Here is a 22,259-nt window from a genome sequence, read left to right as displayed (position 1 = left end):
CCTGTGCTGGGACCCCCGAGCTGGATGCAGCCCTGCAGGTGGGGTCTCACAGGAGCAGAGGGGCAGAATCCCTCCCTCCTGTGCTGGCCACGCTGCCTTGCATGCAGCCCAGGACACGTTTGGCTTTCTGGGCTGGGAGTGGCTGGGTTGTGTCCAGCCTCTCATCCAGCTGCACCCCCAAGTCCTTCTCAGCAGGGCTGCTCTCCATCAGTCCATCCCTCAGCTTGTGTTGATACCAGGGGCTGCCCCAGGTGCAGCACCTTGCACTCAGTCTTATTAAACCTCATGAGATTCCCATGGACCCATTTCTCAACCCTGTCCAGGTTCCTCTGGATGGCATCCCATCCTTCAGGTGTGGCAATCACACCACTCAGCTTGGTGTCATCTGCAAATCTGCTGAGGGTGCACTCGACTTCTTCATCTATGTCATTAATGAAGATAATGGACACTGTTCTTGATGTGGACCCCACATGTCACTGATGTCCCTTGGGATTCTAAGCACTGAACACTATGCTCTGTTTATGACTATCCATCTACTTTCTTACTCATCTAACAGTCCACCCATCAAATCCATCTCTCCAGCTCAGAAATAATGTTGTGGAGGACCATACCTCACAATTGGTCATATCCAATCCCACAGATCAAAGCACTTAGCACTGAGGACCCCTGGCAGCATGGAACAGTGTGTGTGGGCCTTTGCTGTGCCTTTTCTGTGTTGGAACTGGCCATGGCAGCTGGGCGCTTTGTTACACCTTTTGAAGGTTGTAGGGGGGTTCTTTATCTGTGTTTCCTGGAGAGCTGTATGAAAATGACTGTCCTGTGCCTCAGGAGGTGTGCATCTCATCATGGAGTTTATGGAAATATGAAGGACTGTTGCTGCCAACCTGCTGTGCTTGTTCTCTCCCCATGGGTTAGAGGCCCATTTTTGATTTGTAGGTCCAAGTTGCAGATGGGAGGTTGATCATTCTCCAGTTCAGTCTCCTCAGAAATTCCGACCCTGCTTTCTAGTCCCTTGCTATCCCTAACCCACTTCTGGCCCTAGCAGGCAAGGAGATTTACAGTCCTCTATGTTAAAAGTTTAAAGGAAACTGACAATATATTACTCCTGAATATATTGGGGGTAGTTTTCCATGCATTCCACTACTCTTGGAAAAATTTTACTCTAATATTCTCCAGATTTATGAAAACCAGGTAATAGCAAGATGGAAATAAAAACCTGCTTTCCTTTGTAATGCAGTATGCTATGCAAATCTCTCTCACATCCTTGAAGAAATTTTTCACTCCATAGCTTGAGCCTAAGATGTAATATGGAGTCCTTTGTTTAGATCTGACAAAAAGGTTCAGCTGATGCAGCCTTTCATGTGGTACTCCAGCTTTGGAAACAGCTGAGAAAATATCAGTGTATCTACAGGTGTAAATTTTTAGCAACTGAATCCCTCAGTTCAGCCATCTTTATGGCTTGAAGGGACCTTGAAAGATCTTTCATTCCAACCTTTCATGGGAACAGGACCCCAGAAGAAACTATCTAGTACCCTGTCCAATCACATCTTGCAGTGATTGATTGCTCTCAGCACAAGAAATGTCTATTAAATCAAGATTTTCAAGACTTCTTAAGGAGAGTGGCCTTGCACCAGTGTCAGCCACTCCCTTAATATTCTAGGGTGGATTTCTTCTGAGCCCATGGATTTCTGTGGGTTGAGCCCTTGCAAGAAGCTGCAGACCAGCTGTGCACCTCCATGGTGACACATGCACTGCTGTAGATACTTGATCTGGTGCTCTGTGGTCCAGCTATGCTGGTAAAGATGGAAGTACAGAAGATACTGAGAAGCTCTGCCTTATCAGCATGACTAGTGAGTAGCTTCCCTGCCTAATTAGGCAATGGCTCTGTATCTTCCCTGTGCTTTTGCTTACTACTCACATATGTGTAGAAACCTTTCTTGTTATTCTTGACATCTTTGGCCAATTTTAGTTCTATGTGAGCCTTAGCATTCCTGACCACATTTCTGTGTGCCCTGGAAAGGTTTTTACAGTCCTTGATGGGTATTCAGCTGCTTTTCCTTAGCTAGTATGTGTATTTTTTTTTTCTTTTTTTTTTTCCTTTTTTAAAATTTCAACTGGAGCACTGTTTTGGAGAGGGTGTCCTCAGAACCTGATTTTCTGTGGATTCCTGTCCTTGTTTTCTCTTTGTGCCCTAGTCTGTTTGAATGCCAGGTAACTTCAGTTACACATGGACTGCAACTACCATGGACTGCTGGGTCAAGACTAAGTGCTTAGGATGTGTTAACTCATAAGCACAGAAACCTTGGTCATGTTTCACATGAGGTTGTTTAAATTCAGGTGTTTTTATATTGTGGGGGCCAAAAAAAACCCTGCATTTTATGATGTTGGATACCTCTAACATTTGGACCTCTAAAGAGCCAAAGTGCATACATACCACACATAGCTCTGGCTACTGGTAAGTGACCTTTTTTTCCCCCAAAGTTTTACATTTTTCTGATAATAAATTTTCAAGAGTGATGTAAAGGCGGAGTGCAGTTCATCTATGCTGCCTGCCAAGTAATCTGTTTTGTCTTTATGATGATAAAAGATGCATCCCATACAGGAGGCTGTTGTTTCAGTGTCACTGACTTTGCTCAGCAAGATCTTCATTAATTATTTCAGATTATTTCATTAATCATTCTTAAACTATAAATTCATCATTTTGTTAAGTAATGAGGCATAATGGGGTCTTCTCAGGAATGGGAGCTTTAAAACAGGTAAATACAGGAATCAACATGGTTTTTCCTTATTCATCCATGTTAATCATTACAGTGCTCTAAGAAGAATGCATCAGCTCACGGAAAAACCAAACTGTGAAGTTCTGGGTTTGTTCTTTCAGTTACTTTCAGATAACTGCTTCTAAATTAAATGAAATATATCAAGTTACCTTCAACTGAGACCCTCAGTGTTTCTAACAGGTTTTTTTTTTTTTTATGACTGCATGATTTCACATTACCACCTGTGTGATTTATTGTCATTTCTAGTCTTATGAATGAATATTCCTTGGTACTGAATGAGAGACTGACTAATATTACTGGGTTCTGTCAGTACCACTTCAATACAATAACAAAAATGTGACTATTGAAGCTTAATCCACCATGGATATGAAACTATTTCATTGTTTTTCTGATTTCATTTCAACCTTAAATTACTTGTCAACTTTTTGATCTTTGCAAGGCTTGAAAGTTTTCAGAACCCATCAGGATTTAACCAAATTGTGACCTTTACCCACCAAAAACTCTTTGCCAATGAAAGGAGAAGTTTAGTTTCAACAGCTTTAAATTTTCAATGTTGACAGCAAGAAAAATAATTTTAATATAAATCACATGAAAGGAAAAACAGTTTTATACATTTTAGAATCCTATAATTTAAAGAAAATAGTACTGTTACACATAATAAGCTTACTAGTTCAAATATTTTTCATGAAACTGTATGTTGCACACGTGTATGTGGGTTTAGGTTGCTTGTTTCATACTGCTAAAGTTCCTAGTGCAGATAATTGTTATATTTTAAACTTTTTTCAAGAGTTCCTTCATTTGCAATACCTTTCGTAGTTACAAACCTATCTGTCCATACATTTATTCTTGTTGTGTGATCTTCAGGGTCAGTGAAAGTCAGTCTGTTGTTTTTGAAACTTGTCCTGTGCATTTTGTTCAGCCTTTGTGGTTTGCTAGTACATCAGTTTCAGTGTAAGCAATACAGTATCACTGTATCTGCCTTGCTGTTGTATTTAAAAAATCACTTTAAATGTCTTGAAACCCAGCTAAATTAGAAAACTCTATTTTGGATGTATTTTTAAAAATAAATTGTACATTTCTATTATAGAGAACAATTGCAATATCCTATTATTTGTTAGTGTTTTTTACAGATTGTATGGACCTAGAACACTGTATATGATTACAAATAGTTTGTGGATCACATTTTTATTATACAGTGGAGTATTCTCAGTTATATTCAGTCTCTGGGATTTGTGGTAGCTGCAATATCTTGCTGTTTGCTAACCTTTTTGCAATTAACCCTTTGTTTCCATGCTTACTACTTTCTGGTCTATGCATTTGACAATTAATAATTTATTGTAAAATTTAATTTACTAGTGTTTTGGTTTATAAAATGCTGTATGGAAATATGTATTGTAATGAACCCTGGTCATGGATCTTTATGTCATATAATGCAATAATGGATATTTGGAAATTAGTATTTGATTCATTATGGATCAGTTTTAGGTTGAAAGTTACAGTATGGTTGAACAAAGCATTTTTTCTTTTGAAAGAAAGAGACTTCAGATGTTCAAGTAAACTTATCTCAATTTTAAATACTACTGGATAAATAATGAATTTATTGATGCTTAAAATTGTGAAATCAGCACAAGCTTTGGTTCTGTTTCAGAACTGATTTCTCAATGATAATTTTAAAAGTGTAAGGTTTTTAGTTGTCACCTTCTATTATAAATGAATGTGGCATTTGCATGTCCAGATAACCCAGAACATTATCCCAAATGAAAAACTAATTGCCATTCTTTCAATGTTTAAATTCTGAAATGTTTTTATCATGAAGTAAATTAACTGACACACTGAAGAGAAAATGTAAGGTGCACTGGTAAAAGATAAAGTTTGGATAATGCAATGAGTTTACTAATTATGAGAGCTGGAAATAAGCATTTAGAGTCTCTTTCTCAAGAAATTTTACTCCAGCTTCTATCTTGCCTCTGTTTTGAAGACTTAACCTTTCTTGGTACTTAGAATCACAGAATGGTTTGGGTTAGAATGTTGGAAAGAGTCTTAAATATCCTGTAGATCTAACCCCTGCCATGGGCAGGGACACCTCCCACTAGACCAGATTGCTCAAAGCCCCATCCAGCCTGGCATCGAAGACTTCCAGGGATGGGGCATCCACAGCTTCTCTGGACAACCTGTTCCAATGTCCACTACACTTATCATACAGAATTTTGTAAAATCATAGAACCATTAAGGTTGGAAAAGACCTCTTGGATCATTGAGTCCAACTGTTTCATCCTTGTGTCCAATCTAAATCTGCCCTCATGCAGTTTCAAACCATTGCCCCTTGTCCTATCACTACAGGCCCCAATGTCTTTCTCCATCTCTCTTGTAGGCCTCCTTTAATTATTAAAAGTTCACTAGAAGCTCTCCTCAGAGCCTTCTCTAGGCTGAACAATCCCAGTTCTCTGTCTGTCTTCATGGGAGAGGGGCTTAAGCCCTCTGACCATTTTTGTGGCCCTCTTTTGGATCCTCTGACTTGTACAGGGCCCTGTTCCCCAGTCAGTCTGCTAATGAACTGCTCTTTCTTCTGCTAGTAACTTTCCACAGCCTTTTGGCCACTTCTGTGGCATTTGACTTTTTCTGTCAACAAACATCCCTAGCACCCAGGCTTGCCTTAGCTCCTAATACCTCTGTCAAATAACTCCAAAGAATATTTCTATTTAATCATAGACTCCATCTATGATGAGCTACTTTGTTTTTCTTCCCATGTGTACCAAGTCTTGTGTTAATACATGCTGTGGATGGCCTTACCCTTGCCCTGATACACAATGGCTAATAGAGAATACAATTTTCTCTTAGGTGAATCTTTATGAGAAGAAGTCAGGGTTGTGCATTTGGCTTGAATGTAAGAGCCAGTTGTGCCCTCAGTGGCACTGTGTTGCAAGTGCAAGTCATTTGGACTGCTGGAGCATCACCACCTTCAAGTATCAATATCTGGATGCTTAAGGTTTTCGTGGCTGTTGATACTGGTTGAACAAATGCATTTCCTGATTACTTTTTAAATAATTTGATCTTGTAGTAATGCTTGCCCAAATATACTTTCAAGTTAACTCTGCTTGGATTAAGGGGACATGCTGGGGTGCTGGTCAGGAGACAGGAATATTTGTGTTCTGTGTGAAATGGTAGGGGAAAAGTGATGTTATGGGAATGCTTTTAACTAAACTGTGGTGGATTTGCCTGTGACAACACAGAAACCAGATGGAACTGCTCCACTGTGGGTTCTTCTGAGCTAATACAGTGCATTTCACTCAGCAGAAGTGTGCTGGACATCCAGAGACCCAAACTGCCATGCTCTGAACCTCCTGGCAATGCCAACTCCCCAGACAAGAAAGTTGGTTGGCAAGAGACATGTGGGCAGCCAACCCTGTGGCTCTGGTCCTTTGCAGACCTGCACTCCAGTCCCTTCCCATAAGCTGTTCATGAGGTGTCTGAGCTCCTTTGTGATTACTTCAGTTCCCCTGCATCCCAGGGTTTTGCCAGGGAGCAAATTGAACAGCCACGTAGTTTGGCTAATGAAGGCTCCCTGAAGAACAGCTCCAAAAGGAATTTTCTTTCACTCTGTAACCAGGAGAATTTTGCCACTGGAAAATCAAAGATGAAGGTAGAGTTACTGCTGGAGAAATAACCCAGACACTTCCCACAAAGGAGCAGGTGTTTTCTAAAAGTGCCAGTAAATTTATTATTCTAGGGCTTTGGAGAGCGAAACTGTTCTCACAGTTTACATACTGAAATGTTTTTGAAAATGGTAAAGTATGTACTTTTTTGGTAACATTTCACTTAGTTCCAGACTATGATGTTATCTTCTAATTTTTTCAATCAATAAGACCCAAGTGAAAAAAACTTCTTCCAGTGTGTTTTTGGGAAATTTATATGGATGATAAGACTAAAACAATGTTTTAGTGAAAGCATTAGAGATTTCACTGTTTAGACTAAAGTGAGAGACACTATGGTTAGAGACTGGATTAGATTATTATTGGACTGAATTGTGGAGATTTGTGTTGTGGATTGGACTTTGCTTCTGGAATTCTGCAGTTTCAGAAGGATGGGGCAGGAACAAGAGCATAGTATGCACTTATTTCTTAGTCTTTCTTATGTTGGATTTTTCTCTTAATTAAGAAAAGGATTTCCATTTTTTGTTGCCAATGGATGTTCCACAGTTGTGAAGCACTGCATAGTAAATTGACATGCCTTTCCATACTAAGAGCAGAGGAAATGGCAGTGGAATAGGCAAATGTAATAAAACAAGTTCTTCTAACGTAAAATGTAAACATTAAATTATTCTGTAGATCAGTTGACTTTTCCACTTTCTGAGAATATATGAACTTCAGATTTTCAAGATCCGTTGTACCACTGAATAAAGCTCTTTAAAACTCAGCTGTGTAGGATTCACTGAGATGGTTTAGGTGTGCTAACAAAATGAAGGGAAGCTACATGTCATCCTTTGAGTCATTCAGAAAACAGATTTGTTTATTTTTGAAAAAAATGTTGTTTGTTATGCCCTGTTAGGAAAGAAGCCAGTTACTTGTGTTCAGACTTGAGAGGGGTTTTTTTTAGGCTTGAAAAAGAGTCCTGGTGTTATTTTTGACATGTACGTGAACTAGAGGAGAAAAAACAAGGCAGCATTAAATATATTTAGCAAGAGTTTTTGAGGCAGTGAGGTTCAGCGTGCTAATTTTAGGGTAAAAAAAAGCAACATCTAACAAGAGTCTTAAGTTTAAAAACGCTGGGAATTAAATATTTCCTATGGGTGCATGAGTTTGACAAGCACCTTGAGTGACAAGACAGCATTTCAGTGCTGTCTCCTAAAGATGTCCCAGTAAATCCTTAGGAAGACATACTTGCATTTGCATTCCACTGTATTTAACTGTGACATTTGCACCAAGTTCGGGGAGAATTTTTGAACACAGTAGTCAGATTCTCTTTTTCATGCACAGTGACACATTAACAGAAGCAGTTTGAGCAGATGTGATGGGACTTCAGCAGTTATGAGGTAATGAAATCCTCAGTGGAGATTTCACTTGACTAAAGTAATGGAGAAAATAATACAAAAAAACATTAAATGCAATTCAAAAAAGATGCTGTAAAATGTTCCTGCTACTAAGAAAGTATTCCCCACAAAATCTTCTGTAGCATCAAAGTCACATTAAGAAGCTGATCCATTCTTCCAGCTTTGTGTCACAATGCCTTGTCCTCCACAGAGGACACTGTCTCAGACAAAGAACCATGGTGCCACATAGGTCAGTGAAGTGATCCAGATAATTTTAATTCTTTTTGGGGAAAATCCACAATAAAAAACTACATTATTTCACTGCCAGCAGAGAATATGCTCATGGAATTATACTTGCAGTCAGTGGAAATTATCCCAGTTATATTAATCAGGAATAGGCTTAGAAACTGGCATAAGTGTTGAACCTATGTTCAGTGTTTCCAAAGTTGGCTTCCTAATTTAAACTATACTTCTTTCATGTTTTACACTCAATCATCAGTAGTTTATATCAAAAGAATGGTTTTTGTGGATGAAGTTAAAGACAGTGAGTGAATTCTGACTGTAAATGTTCCTCCCTGGTTTTATGCCTGCTAATGTACACTTACCTGACCAAATTTTAATACATTTAATAAATTTTCTAAGACTTTGAACTGTGGAAATGCAAATGACCTGCCACAAGTATACTGAAGCCTAAGACTTGTCACAAAAGAGATGCTGTCATTCGAGCACAGACCACAGAACCTGCAGGGCCTATGTTTTGTGTTTGAAAACAAAACTACTTGTGTTAAAACTACTAAGTTTTGAGTGGAAACTCAGACCACTAGACTTTACATTGAAATGGATATATTTCCACACTGTGAACTTGGCTACCACAGGTTTTTCTCATTCTCCTTTCAAGTTTAGCACTACCTACTGAATCTTTCACTGCAGCTCCTCTGCTTTGTCCCTTCCCAAACCCCAGTTCTGACAGTGACAGTGACCAGCAGCTCGGCCTCTCTGTGTTTGACAGCTGGGCTCTGCTCATCAGCCAGCACTGGGTGCAGCACTGGTGATGTGTTTGCCAGGTGCTTTTCCAAGTCCTGCCTGCTCTGACAAAGTATAATGGGTCTGTTTTGCCTGCCCTGTGTAGCAGTAGCCTGGTGAAGGTCAGGAACAGCATTTCTGCACCTTGCCTGCTCGGCCTTTAGCAACAGTAGTGAGGTTCTGCCAACATCCACAGGGCAACCAAAGGTCTTTCTTCGGGCTGGTGCAGAACCAGGAGAAGGCACTGGGACAAGATGGACAGGTGGAGTGGATGAGATGTTGGATCAGATGATAGGTACACATTCCTTGGTGGCTGCCAGGGTTGGGAAAAGCCAGGAGAGACAAGACTGATCAGCTCTCCTCTGGCCATGGCCCACAGTTTGCACAGAGTCAGATGTCACCCGCCCTGCCCCTTGATTCCTGGACTCCTCACTGCCAAGTCTTGGTAACTTTTCTTACCGCACATCTGTGACCTCTGTGAAATAAGGGACTGTCAGCAGACATTTCTATTATAAAGAGGCTTCCCTCCCTATCGTGAAGTTCTTTGTATCTTGCCGACTTCCCGTGTAAGCAGTAGGCAATAGTGACACTGCAGACGGGGGCGGAGCCGCAGTGTCCCACCACGGCACCCCCTTGGCGGCCCGTGCGCAAGGCCCGCCGCCGGATCTCGCTGCCGGTTCCGTTTCCGTCGCTGCCGCCGCGGGCGGCGGGGCGGGAGGCGGGGCGGCGGGAGGCGGCGGCCCGCCCCACCATGGCGGAGTACGTGCAGGTGCTGAGGCGGGCGCTGAAGCACATCGGCAGCCACGGCGGCGCCCGCGGCGCCATCCTGCAGCTGCTCAGGTAACGCGGCACCGGCGGCGGGGCCTCCCCGCTGCGCCGCGGGGTCACCTTGAGGGGCGGCCGGGCGGGGCCGGGCGTGAGGGGGCGCTGGCGGGCCGGGCGGGCCGCGGGAGGAGCCCGCTGCGCTCCGCCGAGGGCGGCGTGTCCCGCCGGCTGCGGGCGCTGGGCTCAGAGCGGGCCCCGCAGCGCCCGCGGCTGCTTTCTCTTCTCGAGCACCTTGCGGGGTTCCTGGGCGCCGCTGGGCTGCCGGTGTTGCCGGGCCGGTTGTCCGGGTGTCCAGCCGCAGTCCTGCTGCCACAGCCGTGTCTGTGCTGCCGCTGCGCTCAGTGCTTCTGTGTACGCCACCGTGCCCTTTGCTCTGGGTCACCTCCGGCTGGCAGCGGCTTTCTCGAACAGTACAAATCTGAAAGCCGTGGGTGTGCTGAAATCCCGTGGTCTAAAGCAAGAGAATTCCTTCATCTGCCTTACTGGCTCTTCTCATTCGCTTCAGACTGCAGATCACATCTGCTCTTTGGCAGTGGATTGTCACCGCTGACCTTTGCTCAGCTTTGGATGCCCTCCAGCCCCAGCAGCATTTAGTGCAAAATTAGCTGCAGCCTTTGTTTCCATTCGTGTCTGAGTACTTTATTCCCCAACTACAGAACCTTGCACTTGTCCACGTTAAACTTTCTCCTGTTTTTTCTCTCACTCCCATCTCATCTCTTTCTTGTGACAAGTATTTTGAATTGTGATACCATATGCTTGAAGCTGCTCCCAAATAGGAGTGCCAGGTTTACCAAGGTACTATTTTTTCATTCAGATCCTTGATGAAATGGAGGGTGGAAGTCTAAATGTGTGTGATCCAAATTCAGCATGTCAGTAACCTTTGTTTATAGTTATATAACTATAATATATAGTTAGTTTATATAGTTAGTCCTGGAGAAGTATTAGGACATATCCAGTCAATGTTTTAGGACTGACCACATGATAAAACGCCTTTTTAAAATAAATACTGGGAAGTCAGGGATATGGGATAAGGGTGATTTGCAAATGTAAAATATCCTGCTATATATTAAGAGCTTTCTTACCTTAGAACAAACGAGCCAAGTTTTCTGAGCGTTCTTGATGGCTTTCCCCTGCCCATACACATCATTATGGCCCCTTTTCTGTTATTTCTTGTGGCTTAAATTGATCTGTTTTGAGGAGTTGAACATAACATGTTACAGAGGTGCTGATCAGGCCTCATCAGTATTTTCATATTGTGGCTTTGGTCCCTGTTGAGCAGTAAGTCAGTACATGGTTTCCCTGGCTACTGCTTTGCTGCTATTATAATTACTGTTTTCTGTCACACACCTACCCCCCTCCCTCCCCCAGCCTGTTTCCTCCACTTTGTTTTTCTTCTCAGGCCATAGCCATTACTCTGACAGTTCTCAAGAAGAAATGGAGCTGGGGAAATGAAGGTGTGGAAGACTTTGAGTGTTAGGTGTCATCAGAGTGCCTCCTCCTAAGCACAGCTTAATAAATGTCTCCTCAGAGATCTTTTGTGAGTCTGAGACTTCGGGCTGTGTTGACACCTTTCTACCACACAGAAAAGAGGGCAGACAAGACTGGAGGCAGTGCTGTTCTTTTCCTCCAGAAGGCTGAAGTTAGGTGTGCTAGGTGGGGAGGCAGGGCCAGTCCTCATAACCACACCAGCCACAAACAGCTGCTGCTTCCTGCTCCCCTTTCAAGTCATTAAATCATCTCTCCCAGCTCAAGGAATGGGTTTGGTGTTTGAAGGAAGAGTTATCAAGGTGTTCTTTCTTGAAACAGTTGATTTTAAGAAGTAATCACTGGTAACTAGAAAAAAAAATTCACCTAAGTCAGGAGATTCACTGAATTTCCCTGCTTTTCTCTGTATGTTGTCCACTGAAGCAGCTGCAGAAGATTTGTGTGCTATGAAGTCAAATTACTATGAGCCTTTGTGGCTAGAAACATTCTCCTTACTTAAAATTCAAAATTGGTTGAAAAATATTCTCAGGAAGCCATAAATACATCTTAGTGTCTGATATTGGTATTCAGGGCATGCAGTCAGGACAAGGGCATAACAACACTTGCAAGACAGGGAGGGGAAAAAGGGAGAGCAGCAGTGGAATGGCTCTTCTTTTTCTGAAGCTGGGAACTCAGGCTTCTGTGGTTGAGCCAGAGATCTTTGAATGTTTCAGATGCATGTGTGAGAGAATTTCTCTGCCTGCCACCACAGAGGTTTAAAATGAGGACTTGCTGGAATGATTGTCACTTTCAGGCACCCTGGGAGAAAAGACAACAAAAAAACTTAATCTGAGCACATTCCTCCTCTCACTTGGGATTGAGTTGAGAGTGTCCATAATACTACAAACAGCTTTCCTTTGAGAGGAAACTTTCCCCTGTCTAATGCTCTCTGGGATGAATGTCAGTAAAAAAAAAGGCAAAATTGCAAATATATAGGTAGAAGAGCACTTTGATTAATTTTAAGGTTTTATCACTAGAATGTAAATCATAGGCTCAGTTTAATGATTGATTTCTACAATAATGTTAAAATATGTTCTCTATAAAGAGTTGAAACTCGTATATACATTATCTGGGTCAGTGAAAGTCTCACAGAGTTGCAGAGTGAATGCATGGATCTTTCACCATTATACAAAAGCAAGAAAGTAACAATTATAATTTATGGTTAGGATGTATTTTCTTGGCAACCAGCTTCAATGGCCTAAAATATTATTACTTTTCCCCTCTTGGAGGTTACTGCCCACACAGACATGTGAGATTTCCCGTGCTGCTTCAGTGCTGACCACTTCCAGTGGCAATTCAGGCTGAAATAGTAGCTGCTGGTAGCTGAGAAGGATGGTAACATTTCCTACTAACTGGATTAGCATGTGCCTCTGGGACTCCCACAGTATTTAAGGTTTTGTGGGTGTTAAAGTGTTACATTGTAGAGTTACTTTATCTTCTAATATAATGAGCTGTTAAATAAGTGAGAGTCCCTGAAAGCCTTTTTGTACAGTTTTTGTCATCCTGTCAGTGATTGTTTTGCAATCCATAAGCTTGAATATTTTTTTTCAAAAAAAATCTTTGCATAGATGTTTACAGATTTTTACTAACCCTGAAGGAACCTCTGTCACAATTTCATTCTGAGAGGACGCCAACTGAAACTGTTGCTTTGATAATTCACAGGGTCAATGATTTGAAGACTGGTAATCTGATAGGAATTGACAAATATGGAAACAAATACTATGAAGACAAAAGAAACTTCTTTGGTACGTGTGCTAATGTGAACACCTCCCAGCCAGCTGTGCAGGTCCCACATCGCTTGTGTGCTTTCTGCTAGTGAAATGCAACTTGTTGCCTGCATGACTTCCCTGCACATGTCTTAGACTTACAGAAATGCCTTGACAGCTTCCATTTCTCTGTTGCATCTGTTGTTTCTCTCTTTGCAAAATTCATCTGCAAACAGTCAATCTGAAACAATGAATATGGGATAAATATAAGCCAGTCATATGGTCTCCGTGTAGGTAAAGCTGTATGGTAATGTGATTGACAGCTGAATTTGGTCCTTGGCTGGTAGTTTAACAGGTGGGGAAAGAAGGAGAACTACATTTAAAACTGCCTCACAGCTTTACTCACTTGCATGATAACTTCAGGGCAAAGAGCACAGGCTGGCTTAAACTTACTATTACCTTGAGTAATGGGATTTTAAATGAAGCTTCTAGAGTACTTAAAAGGCAGCACCTAAAGCAACCCAGGTGATGCATAAGCAATTGACACAGTGGTCAGGCCAAGCTAACTGCTGACTCTGGGTTAACTTGGAGTATAACCAGGGAAAGCACTTGCTGGTTAACATTGCTTGGTAGTTTTGTGTAGCTGAAATTTAGTTTAGTCTTAGGTTATCAGTGGCAATATCCTTTTGGAAAAGACTCCTCATACATAACAGAGGAAAAAAACCCCTCAAACCTGTTGCTCTGCCTGAAAATTTTGTATATTCCTCTTTCCTATTATTTGTACAATAGCCAATATTTCCTTCCTTATGAGGGTGTTAGATTCAGTCACCTCAAACTACGGTAACAGTGGAAATACAGAAGACTTGGAAAATAGAAGCTGTGCTGGTTTAAAAATAAGTGCCCATTATGGTAGATACTATCAATCAAAATGTTTTTCCTTGGTTTTCCTGAATTCTCTCCTTTATAAGCAAATAATTTATTCTTTTGTGCTAATATGATATTTCTGTTTGTTTACTTAAGGTCGGCACAGATGGGTTGTTTATACTGATGAAATGAATGGCAAAAATACCTTTTGGGAAGTTGATGGAAGCATGGTGCCCCCTGAATGGTAAACTATTTAGCTTAATAATGTGGACAGATACCATTTGTGTAATTGCTTTATATTTTCTTATATTACAAAGCAGAAGATTGAAAAAAAAAAAGGTTTCATGGTCATAGCTGCCTTGTCTATGACCAGAAGATTTCAGACTTGTCGCTTCTTGAGCTGCATTCATGTTTATTGCTCCCTGTCCTGGCAGAGGCACTCGCTGCTTTTTGGACTGAGAAAAGCATTTTGCCAGTCAGATTGAGCAGGTCAAGACAGTCTTCTAATTTTCTATATTACTTGTGATTCCCTGTTAATGGTTTGGCAAAGCCTTGGGCCACCAGAAGTAAAATATTTGTCATTGCCATCATAAGCAAGAACCAAAGGAACATATGGCAGTGGTAGAACAATGCTCCTTAACCCACAGCCACTAACAGCATAATTGTTTCAATTTATATACACTGATGTGGTAGTAAACATTAAAGTGCCAGGATGCTCCATATGTTGACTGCTACTTGACTATAATTTTTATTGTGGTTTTGTTTTCTGTTCATGGATTTCAGTAATAATTCTATACAGCCTTGAGTTCCAGAAGGTCTCTGGCCACAGCTGTTGACCCTTTTTTCTTTTCCTAGTAAAGTAACAGTGTATACTGGTAAAAACAATCTCTGTGTAATTTTTAAGAAACAGGAATAGCACTTCAGCCACAAAGCAGCAAAAGGTGACATCAAGCGAGAAGCATTTGGGTAGACTGAGCAAACACTGCTTTTTATTACTCCTGTGACAAATGCTCTGTGCAAAGGCTGGGATTGATTATAAAATCTCCTGAACTGTGGCTCTCGCTGGAACATTTGAGGAATGTGTGGGTAGACTCTAGCTGGTCAATTCTGTTTCAAGCTCTCCCAGCCTTGTATTATGTTTGATGTGGTTAATGCTTTTTTTCTGTCTTATTTGGTAAGAACTGAATGGCATTGTTTTTGGAAGTGACATTAGAATCTCCAGCACCAGGATGTTTGTGTCTTGCTCTCTGCATAACTCTGGTTCTGGTTGTTATCCACTATTAGACTGTGCTGGGATTTAAGATTTTCTTTATTTTGAGGCACAAGTTTTGTTTCACACTGGTTTTGGTTTTTATTTTGTTTTTTTTTTTTTTCCCCCTTTGTTTATGTTTATGGGATATTTGTTGCCTCATTACAGACCTCAGTAAAGGGTTTCTTCCTGAGAAAAGTGATGTTTCAAGAGTTAAGTAGCTTGTTTACTTCACAGAAATTAATGAGTTAGAAAAACTTGTTTTCCTATCTATGTGGAAAAAATTCCTTTAAAAGAAGCAGTAAAGATTTCATTATTTTCCAGACTGGTGAGTGTAATGAGGCACAAAAGGGTGAACAGTCTTGAGTTCCAAAGTATTTTTGTCAGGAAACCTAGTTGTGCAGTACCAGCCAGGTTTGTGGATTTGGGCTTTTTTTGGGGCAGGGGGGATAAGGAGGGGGATGGTGTTTCTTGCTAATAAATTTGTATTCCCCATGATAAGATATGTTTATTCTTATGTAGGAATCCTAGCTTTGTGACACATCTAAATCACTGATGTGTATTTCCATACAGCTTAGAGTCATCTTTAAAAAACATTTTGACTGGAAATAAATGCTGTCTTATAAGACTTTTTAAAAAAATTTAATCTGGTGCTATACTGCTTTAAGTTTTTAACATGGCATAGACTTCTGAATTGAGACTGACAATATTTTGTACAAGCTGCTGTCAGTGTAACACTGGAGTTGTGCAACAGGTAATGAATGAGTGGTTATTTTGGACTCAGAAATTTGCTGGAAATAAATTAAACAGTGTGAAATTACTTATATTAACAAAGAAAGTAATTAATCCATAGTATAATAGGATGATGTATGTTCGCCATCCTTTGCTCAGCTGGGAAGTATTTAACTACTGCTGCTAGAGGTGGGTGTGATCTGAATGCTTCTTCTAAACACTGATGGTTTTGCTCTGGAATTCAGTTAATTTAGCTCAGCTCAGTTTTGTGGGTATGCTGTTGTTTCCTTTCTTGCAGTAAGTTCTGTGCCTTCAGGATTGTAGAATGTGAATGATTGTTCAAGTACAATCAAGTGAAGCTCATGTATGATGAACTGGAAAAGTGCATTTTGGTATGTTAAAAAGTTCTGGAAACAACTGGAAGAAAATACTACTCTTTACCTTTTCTCAGATACTAGAGAAAAAGAAAAAGCAGCAAGAAAATCACTTTATATGTAAATAGCATTGTAATACCATTTTAGGAGCTACTGAGTATTTTCAGTGTTCTGAAATAATTGATGTAATGTCTTTTGACAACGGATGTACTGAAATTGTACAGTCTAAAGGAAATCAGAGTGTTGTTTTGACATATGTCTACTCTCCAGGGAATCGAGACTGTTGCTTTTAAAAAATGTTTCCACACTAGAATATGTAGGCTTGTGATGTATTCTGATTAATTGTTATTTCATTTCTTTTTTACTCTGTTTTTTTTGTTTTGTTTTGTTTTGTTTTTGGCTTTTTTTTGTCTCCAACATCCAGGTGTTGGTATCTACTTTGTTGGAGACAAGTTAATTAGATTTTTTAAAAAAATTTCTTTAATATGTGCCTTGGGAATGATGAATATTAATCTTCTTGCAATGCTTTACAAGATATTTTGACTTTTTTCCCTACACAAATTAATCTTTTTCACTTTTAGACAGTGAGAGAAACCAAATCCTTATTTTGTCTCTTAGTAGTCAGTGTTGTTTGCAGGAACTCAGTGCTTCCATTTTTGAGCACACTGATCAGGTGTGCTCTGTGCACATATAAACAATGGAAGTTAAATCCGTTTATAGCAATGCCTGTGGGGACTCTGGTTAGTGTTTTCATGGGTCTCTCCATTGCAGCATCACTAATCCTTGCCCTATGTTTAAGCTATTTGTTTATTGGATTTCTGGTGTATTGTACTTTAGTTTGCATTTTGGCCAAATACTTTGAACAAACAAATTGACAACTGGTGCAAGGGTACATACTAGTTAAAGATAAATTGCTCTTTCAGTATGATCCTGTGGGGAAAGAAGTGCTGCAATTTGAGAATAGTTTTTCCTTTTGTAAGGACTCTTCATTTTGCCAGGACTGTCCTGTGTATTTGTGGTGTCTGTCCTGTACTTTGAGGTTTATTTCCTGATGATGCAAATCTGACATCTTTGGAAGGAGCTCCAGGAGTGTTTACTTCATACAGTGAAGTATTGCAAATTTGCCTTCAGTTTAATAGTCTGCATCCTCTTTAGTTGATCTGACAGGGAGAAATGTAGCACCTCAAACTTTAAGTGCCAGCACACAAGAAAATGTAAGGAAATTTGCAATTCTCCTGTAAAAATGCTGCTTTTCAATTTTGCCTTCAAGGAAAACAAAACAGAAAGATTGAACAGAAAAAGAAGGGATTGGAAAAATTTTCATCCTTCTAGTAGCTTCACAATAAAGTTGTGCGGTTTTATAGCTTAATTAAATGCTAATTTGGTGTTTTCAGGTAAATTGGATGCCATCTCATTGCTATGGTGTAGAAACTTGCAAGAGAAATAAAGTTATGTCCCGTGGTAAACAAATAAACACATTTTATATCCCTTTTTCCTTCTCTGCCCTATGACCTGATCCCACATCTTCATTTCCCTTGTCTCACTGCAGCATAGTTACCGTGTGGCAAAAAGTGGATGTTAGCAAGTTGGCAAACATGGTGAGCTGGCACAGGCTGTGCCTGAACCTTGCAGATGCACATATGGTAGTGGCTGCTGAGTTTGTGTAGCATCAGTTTGTGTTTGACAGCTTGTACATCATATAATTGGCTCCAGTCCCTTGTAGCTTCAGTTTGAAATCTACTTGCTTTTAAATATTTGTTAAAACTTTGGAAAAATTCTACATAGTCTTGAGAGCTTTTGAAGATACTTTGAGGTGTCTTTTATCCATTTATGCAAGAGAAAGTGCAAAGGCTTTGCTGGCCTCAGTCTGCTTCCTAGTGACTGTTCACTGATTCAGGAAGCTGCTTCAGCCTCTTCAGGGCTGCTTGCATCTCCTGATTTTTCTGTACTCTGTGCAAGTTGTCTGCTTCATTGTGGGCTTTCAGTCATTAATTGCTTTTGAATCTTTTTTTTTTCCACAATAGATTTATAGGCAGTGTTTGTATAGAAATCTGGCCATCTGCAGGGTGTCATATCTCTTTATTCATGCTGTTCAATCTAGCACGTGAAAAGCTTTTCTTGGGCATCTGGGGGTAGAGTCTGAGATTTCAGAGCTTCAAACAATTCTTTGAGGCAGGTGTCAAGGGGAAAGTCTTCCCAAAGTTCTCAGGATTTTAAGTGGAAAGTAGGAGCTTTTGTTTGAGAGAACAGACTCTGCAAATCAAAATGCTTTTGTAAGTCACATGTTGTGCTTCTAAGCGGAATATTTTGTGACCAGGTTAAGCCCTGAAACTCCTAAATATAATTCATAGATTGCCAGTACAATTGCAGGTATTGGAAAGTATGAAGAGATTTCAAAAGTTTGTTTAGACAATCTTGTCAGTGAGCAATTTATATTTTTACTTTGCAGTGAGAAAATGTGATTCAAGGATTGGTTTTGCTGATCTATTTTAATTTGAGCCTGGTTTCATGTTGATGTTATAGAAATCCAGAAAATCTTAAACCCAAAGACACTAATTACTCAAAAATGCTGTATTTTAAAAGATTTTATTAATTTAGTCTTTAGGAGCTGCAAAGCAATAGTTTAAATGACAGGTAAAGCTACTCTGTTAAATGCTATTGTGAAACTTTTCTGATGTTTCAGGGAATGACAAGTACACTTGTAAGGACAGAAGTGCCAGACATCACACAGGCTTGGAATGTAGCTGATTTTAGCTGAGCTTTAATACAGTTCTAGTGCTGTGCTTGCTTCAGACTGCCTTCCAGAGCCTTTGCAATGGGATTTCTGTCTGACAAGTTTTTGTCCATCCTGGTGGTGTGCGTGGCTCTTGGGGAGCATGGGGTTGGTGAGGGTGATGACAGGTGCAATCCAGTAGGGATCTGTGTGCAGGATCCTTATCCTCTGTTAGCAGAGGCATCACGAGGTGAACATGTGTGTGCTCTAAGTTGCCTGTGTCATGGTTTAACCCCAGCCACACACCCCATGGTTAACCCCATGGTTTAACCCTAGCCAGACACCAAGCCCCAGGCAGCTGCTTGTTCAGTCCCCCTCCAGTGGGACTGGGGAGAGAATTGGGAGGGAAAAGGCTGGAAAACTCACAGGCTGAGATAAGCACAGTTCAACTGGGAAAGCAAAAGTTGCACACAGGCAAAGCAAAGCAAGAAATCATTCACTGCTTCCCATGGGCAGGCAGGTGTTCAGCCATCTCCAGGAGAGCAGGGCTCAATCACACATAATGGTGACTTGGGGACATAAATATCATCAGTCCAGACATGCCCTTCTACCTCCTTCTTCCCCCTACCTTATATCCTGAGCATGATGCCACGTGGTACAGAATATTCCTTTGGACACTTGGGGTCAACTGTCCTGGCTGTGTCTCTATGATGTCCCATACATCTCTAGTCTCCCTGACAGCATGGCAGTACAAAAAGCAGAAAAGGCCTTGGCTCTGTGTAAGCCCTGCTCAGCAATAACAAAAACACCTCTGTGTTACCAACCCTGTGTTCAGCACAAATCCAGAACACAGCCCCATACCAGCCACTGTGAGGAAAATAAACTCTAGCCCAGCCCAAAGCAGCACAGTCACATAAGAGTTCAATTTTACTTTATTCATATCCCTTGCACATTGCAGTAAGAGCCTTGATTTTTATTTTTAAAAAGAAAATTAACTCTACCCTGGCCAAAGCCAGCATATGTTACAGTAAGCAGTTTTGAAAAGCTGGAGCTCCTCTGGAGTGATACTGCAAAGCATTTTGAAATGCAGTCCTTGAGTCTGTATAAGCAGAATGGACTGTTCCTTTGGCCTCTCTGTTTCTGTGTTAGCAGTGGAGAGCTTGTTGGGTGTGAGCACAGGATCCCTCCTCTGTCAAGTTAGCTTTTTGCAGTGCTTCTGCCAACCTTGATGCAGGCTGTCGTGAGCCACGTGATCCCTGAGGTGCTGTGAAGCACAGCAGCACACAGAATTATTCTGACAGGTGTGAATCGGGCAAGAGACTTCGCCCAAGGTGAGAGCTTTGTGTGCCCAGGGCATTTCAGAGGCTGGTTTAAAACACCAGGGTTAAAATTGAGCAAGATCTGATCCTGTATCATCAGACCACATAGTGATTAGTAGTGCTATGGGCCCACCTTTCTCCAGACAGAAATTGTTAGCCATTTACCTTTTTTTTTTAGTAAAAGCAGTGCGAAATGTACACTTTGAATGAGACCAGATTTACAAAGGAGAGCAGAGAGAGGAAGAGCATTATACACGTGTATAACTTCCAAACTCCAAAGTGGGTCATTTTTCCCACAAAAGTTGTTCTTTGCCTCTAAACACAATTTTTTCTTCTTAGTTTTAAACAATCATATGGTTCCAGTTTCCTGGCAGCCCTTAGTCCTACAATGTGTGGCTTTAGTTTGGGGGTTTCATTTGGTTTTTACTTCTAGAAAAAGAACTTCAGGCTGACACTTTTTTAAAGTGAAATTTTTGTACTAAAGTTGTAGCCAAAGTTGTGATTTTTATTTCTTTTTTTTTAATACATGTCAAGAAGCAATTTGAAAAGATTACCAACCTTCTGTAGAGCTCTTTGGATGTAGAATATACCTTCCAGTCTATTACTCACCACTTTTATCATGGTTTTGTTTTGCTGTATAAATGAAGTGTGCTGGATATGTTGCTAAGGGCTGAAGATGTAATTTTTAGGTTTTCTAATAGAACTAGAAAAGAGGACTTCATATTTTTAGGTCAAGTCTTGGCAAAAGCTGATTAGCAGAAATCTCCTTAATTCTACCTAAGTAAAAAAATACATAAGCTTGCAAAAAATGTCATAACCTCACTTTTGTCATCACTACACACAGTATGAAGTACCTGTAAACTGACAGATTAAATTAAAATTTAATTCATATTTGAAAGTTGCTTCAGGCACTGAAATAGGAAAGGGATGAAATCAATTCAGTTGGTCCCTGCTGCAGTGTTTCAGTAAATTGTTAGGGAAAATGCTTTGCTTGATCATTACTGTTGCTTGCACAGACAAAGATTGACATTTAGTTCATAGGTAAAGGCTAATCACTGGAATCACTCTGTAATTACCCTATTACTGATTGGTATTAATCATTGTGTTGTGCAGACAGTAAATATTTATGTGCTTGTTTTAGGTGTGCTTATGTTGTTAATCTGTATCCCAAGTGGCAGCCTCATGTATGCTTTGAAAACAGCATTGAAATTGTTGTGCAGCATAGTCTTCTGGTAATTGAAAACAAAACAAATAACCATAACCTAACAAAGAAAAAGCCCAGGCAACAAAGCCAAACGTGGTTTTGTCTTTTGTAGTGCCTGCCTTAACCTGGCTGCCTGGTGAAGGCTGTACAAACGAGTGACAACAAACTCTGCCCAAATACTGAGTGTACAAAAGAACAGGAAATTTGAACTAGGTGTGCTTTCAGCTGCTTGGAGGCAGAACTGTTACTTATCAGTTATGCTTGTGAAACTAATTAAAATCAATATCCTGTAGTCTCATTCAAATTCCTACTGGATTAAAATAATTTTTTTCCCTTCTCAGAATAAATACTTAGGGTCTCTTCAGAGGAGGACCCTTGGGAGTCAGGAGATAGGCTTGGTAGACATCCTGTGATGTTCCTTAATAACAATATGTCTTTTTCCTCTTAAGGCATCGCTGGCTGCACGCAATGACGGATGACCCTCCAACTACTCATCCACCAGTTGCTCGTAAATTTATCTGGGAGAACCATAAATTCAATGTGAGTGGCACTCCTGAGCAGTATGTGCCTTACTCTACTACTCGCAAGAAGATACACGAGTGGATCCCACCTAAACCAGCCAGCAAATAGCAACAGCAACAACGTGACTTGTCTCAGCTTGGGCTTTCAGTGTGAATTGTATTTTCACTGGTTTTGTTCGGAATAAAAGCCTCCTGTAGTAATCATAGTTTAGTTTATTGAATTGGGGGCAGAGAAACAAGTGAGAAAATTTTGGGAATAGGACAGAATACATGACAAGTCTTAATCTCATCAAGATATTGTGCTTTTTCTCATATTGTCAGTGTCCTGTCTTCACATAAGCAGCTCTCTAACTCTTTTTAGCGTAATAACCATTCCTGTGATGGTTACTCATATTTGTGTCA

General features: G+C 40.6%; 1 protein-coding gene and 1 long non-coding RNA gene across 2 annotated transcripts; one reads left to right on the top strand and one right to left on the bottom strand.

The window, feature by feature from the left end:
• The first annotated feature begins 9,507 nt into the window (after nucleotides 1-9,507).
• On the top strand, nucleotides 9,508-22,058 carry NDUFA12 (NADH:ubiquinone oxidoreductase subunit A12). Its single transcript, XM_064419756.1, has 4 exons — nucleotides 9,508-9,666; nucleotides 12,838-12,920; nucleotides 13,902-13,989; nucleotides 21,786-22,058. Exons 1-4 carry the CDS (start codon nucleotides 9,578-9,580, stop codon nucleotides 21,964-21,966), a joined length of 441 nt encoding a protein of 146 aa, XP_064275826.1. The 5' UTR covers nucleotides 9,508-9,577; the 3' UTR covers nucleotides 21,967-22,058.
• On the bottom strand, nucleotides 11,690-13,210 carry LOC135300376 (uncharacterized). The gene is made up of 2 exons (XR_010362262.1): nucleotides 13,044-13,210; nucleotides 11,690-11,934 (listed from the first exon to the last, which is right to left on the bottom strand). It is a non-coding gene; the product is annotated as an uncharacterized LOC135300376 (long non-coding RNA).
• Nucleotides 22,059-22,259: the final 201 nt, after the last annotated feature.

Source organism: Passer domesticus, chromosome 5 (assembly GCF_036417665.1).
Source record: "Passer domesticus isolate bPasDom1 chromosome 5, bPasDom1.hap1, whole genome shotgun sequence".
Taxonomy (NCBI): domain Eukaryota; kingdom Metazoa; phylum Chordata; class Aves; order Passeriformes; family Passeridae; genus Passer; species Passer domesticus.
Note: the sequence above shows the minus strand (reverse complement) of the source record. Positions and strands in the feature narration are given on the sequence as shown.

What these genes read in the sequence shown, in the direction of transcription:
- NDUFA12 (XM_064419756.1), top strand. Translation starts at nt 9,578, where the DNA reads ATGGCGGAGTACGTGCAGGTGCTGAGGCGGGCGCTGAAGCACATCGGC. An exon ending in AGACAAAAGAAACTTCTTTG is followed by an intron (nt 12,921 to 13,901) that starts GTACGTGTGCTA and finishes TGTTTACTTAAG; the next exon opens with GTCGGCACAGATGGGTTGTT. An exon ending in AGCATGGTGCCCCCTGAATG is followed by an intron (nt 13,990 to 21,785) that starts GTAAACTATTTA and finishes TTTCCTCTTAAG; the next exon opens with GCATCGCTGGCTGCACGCAA.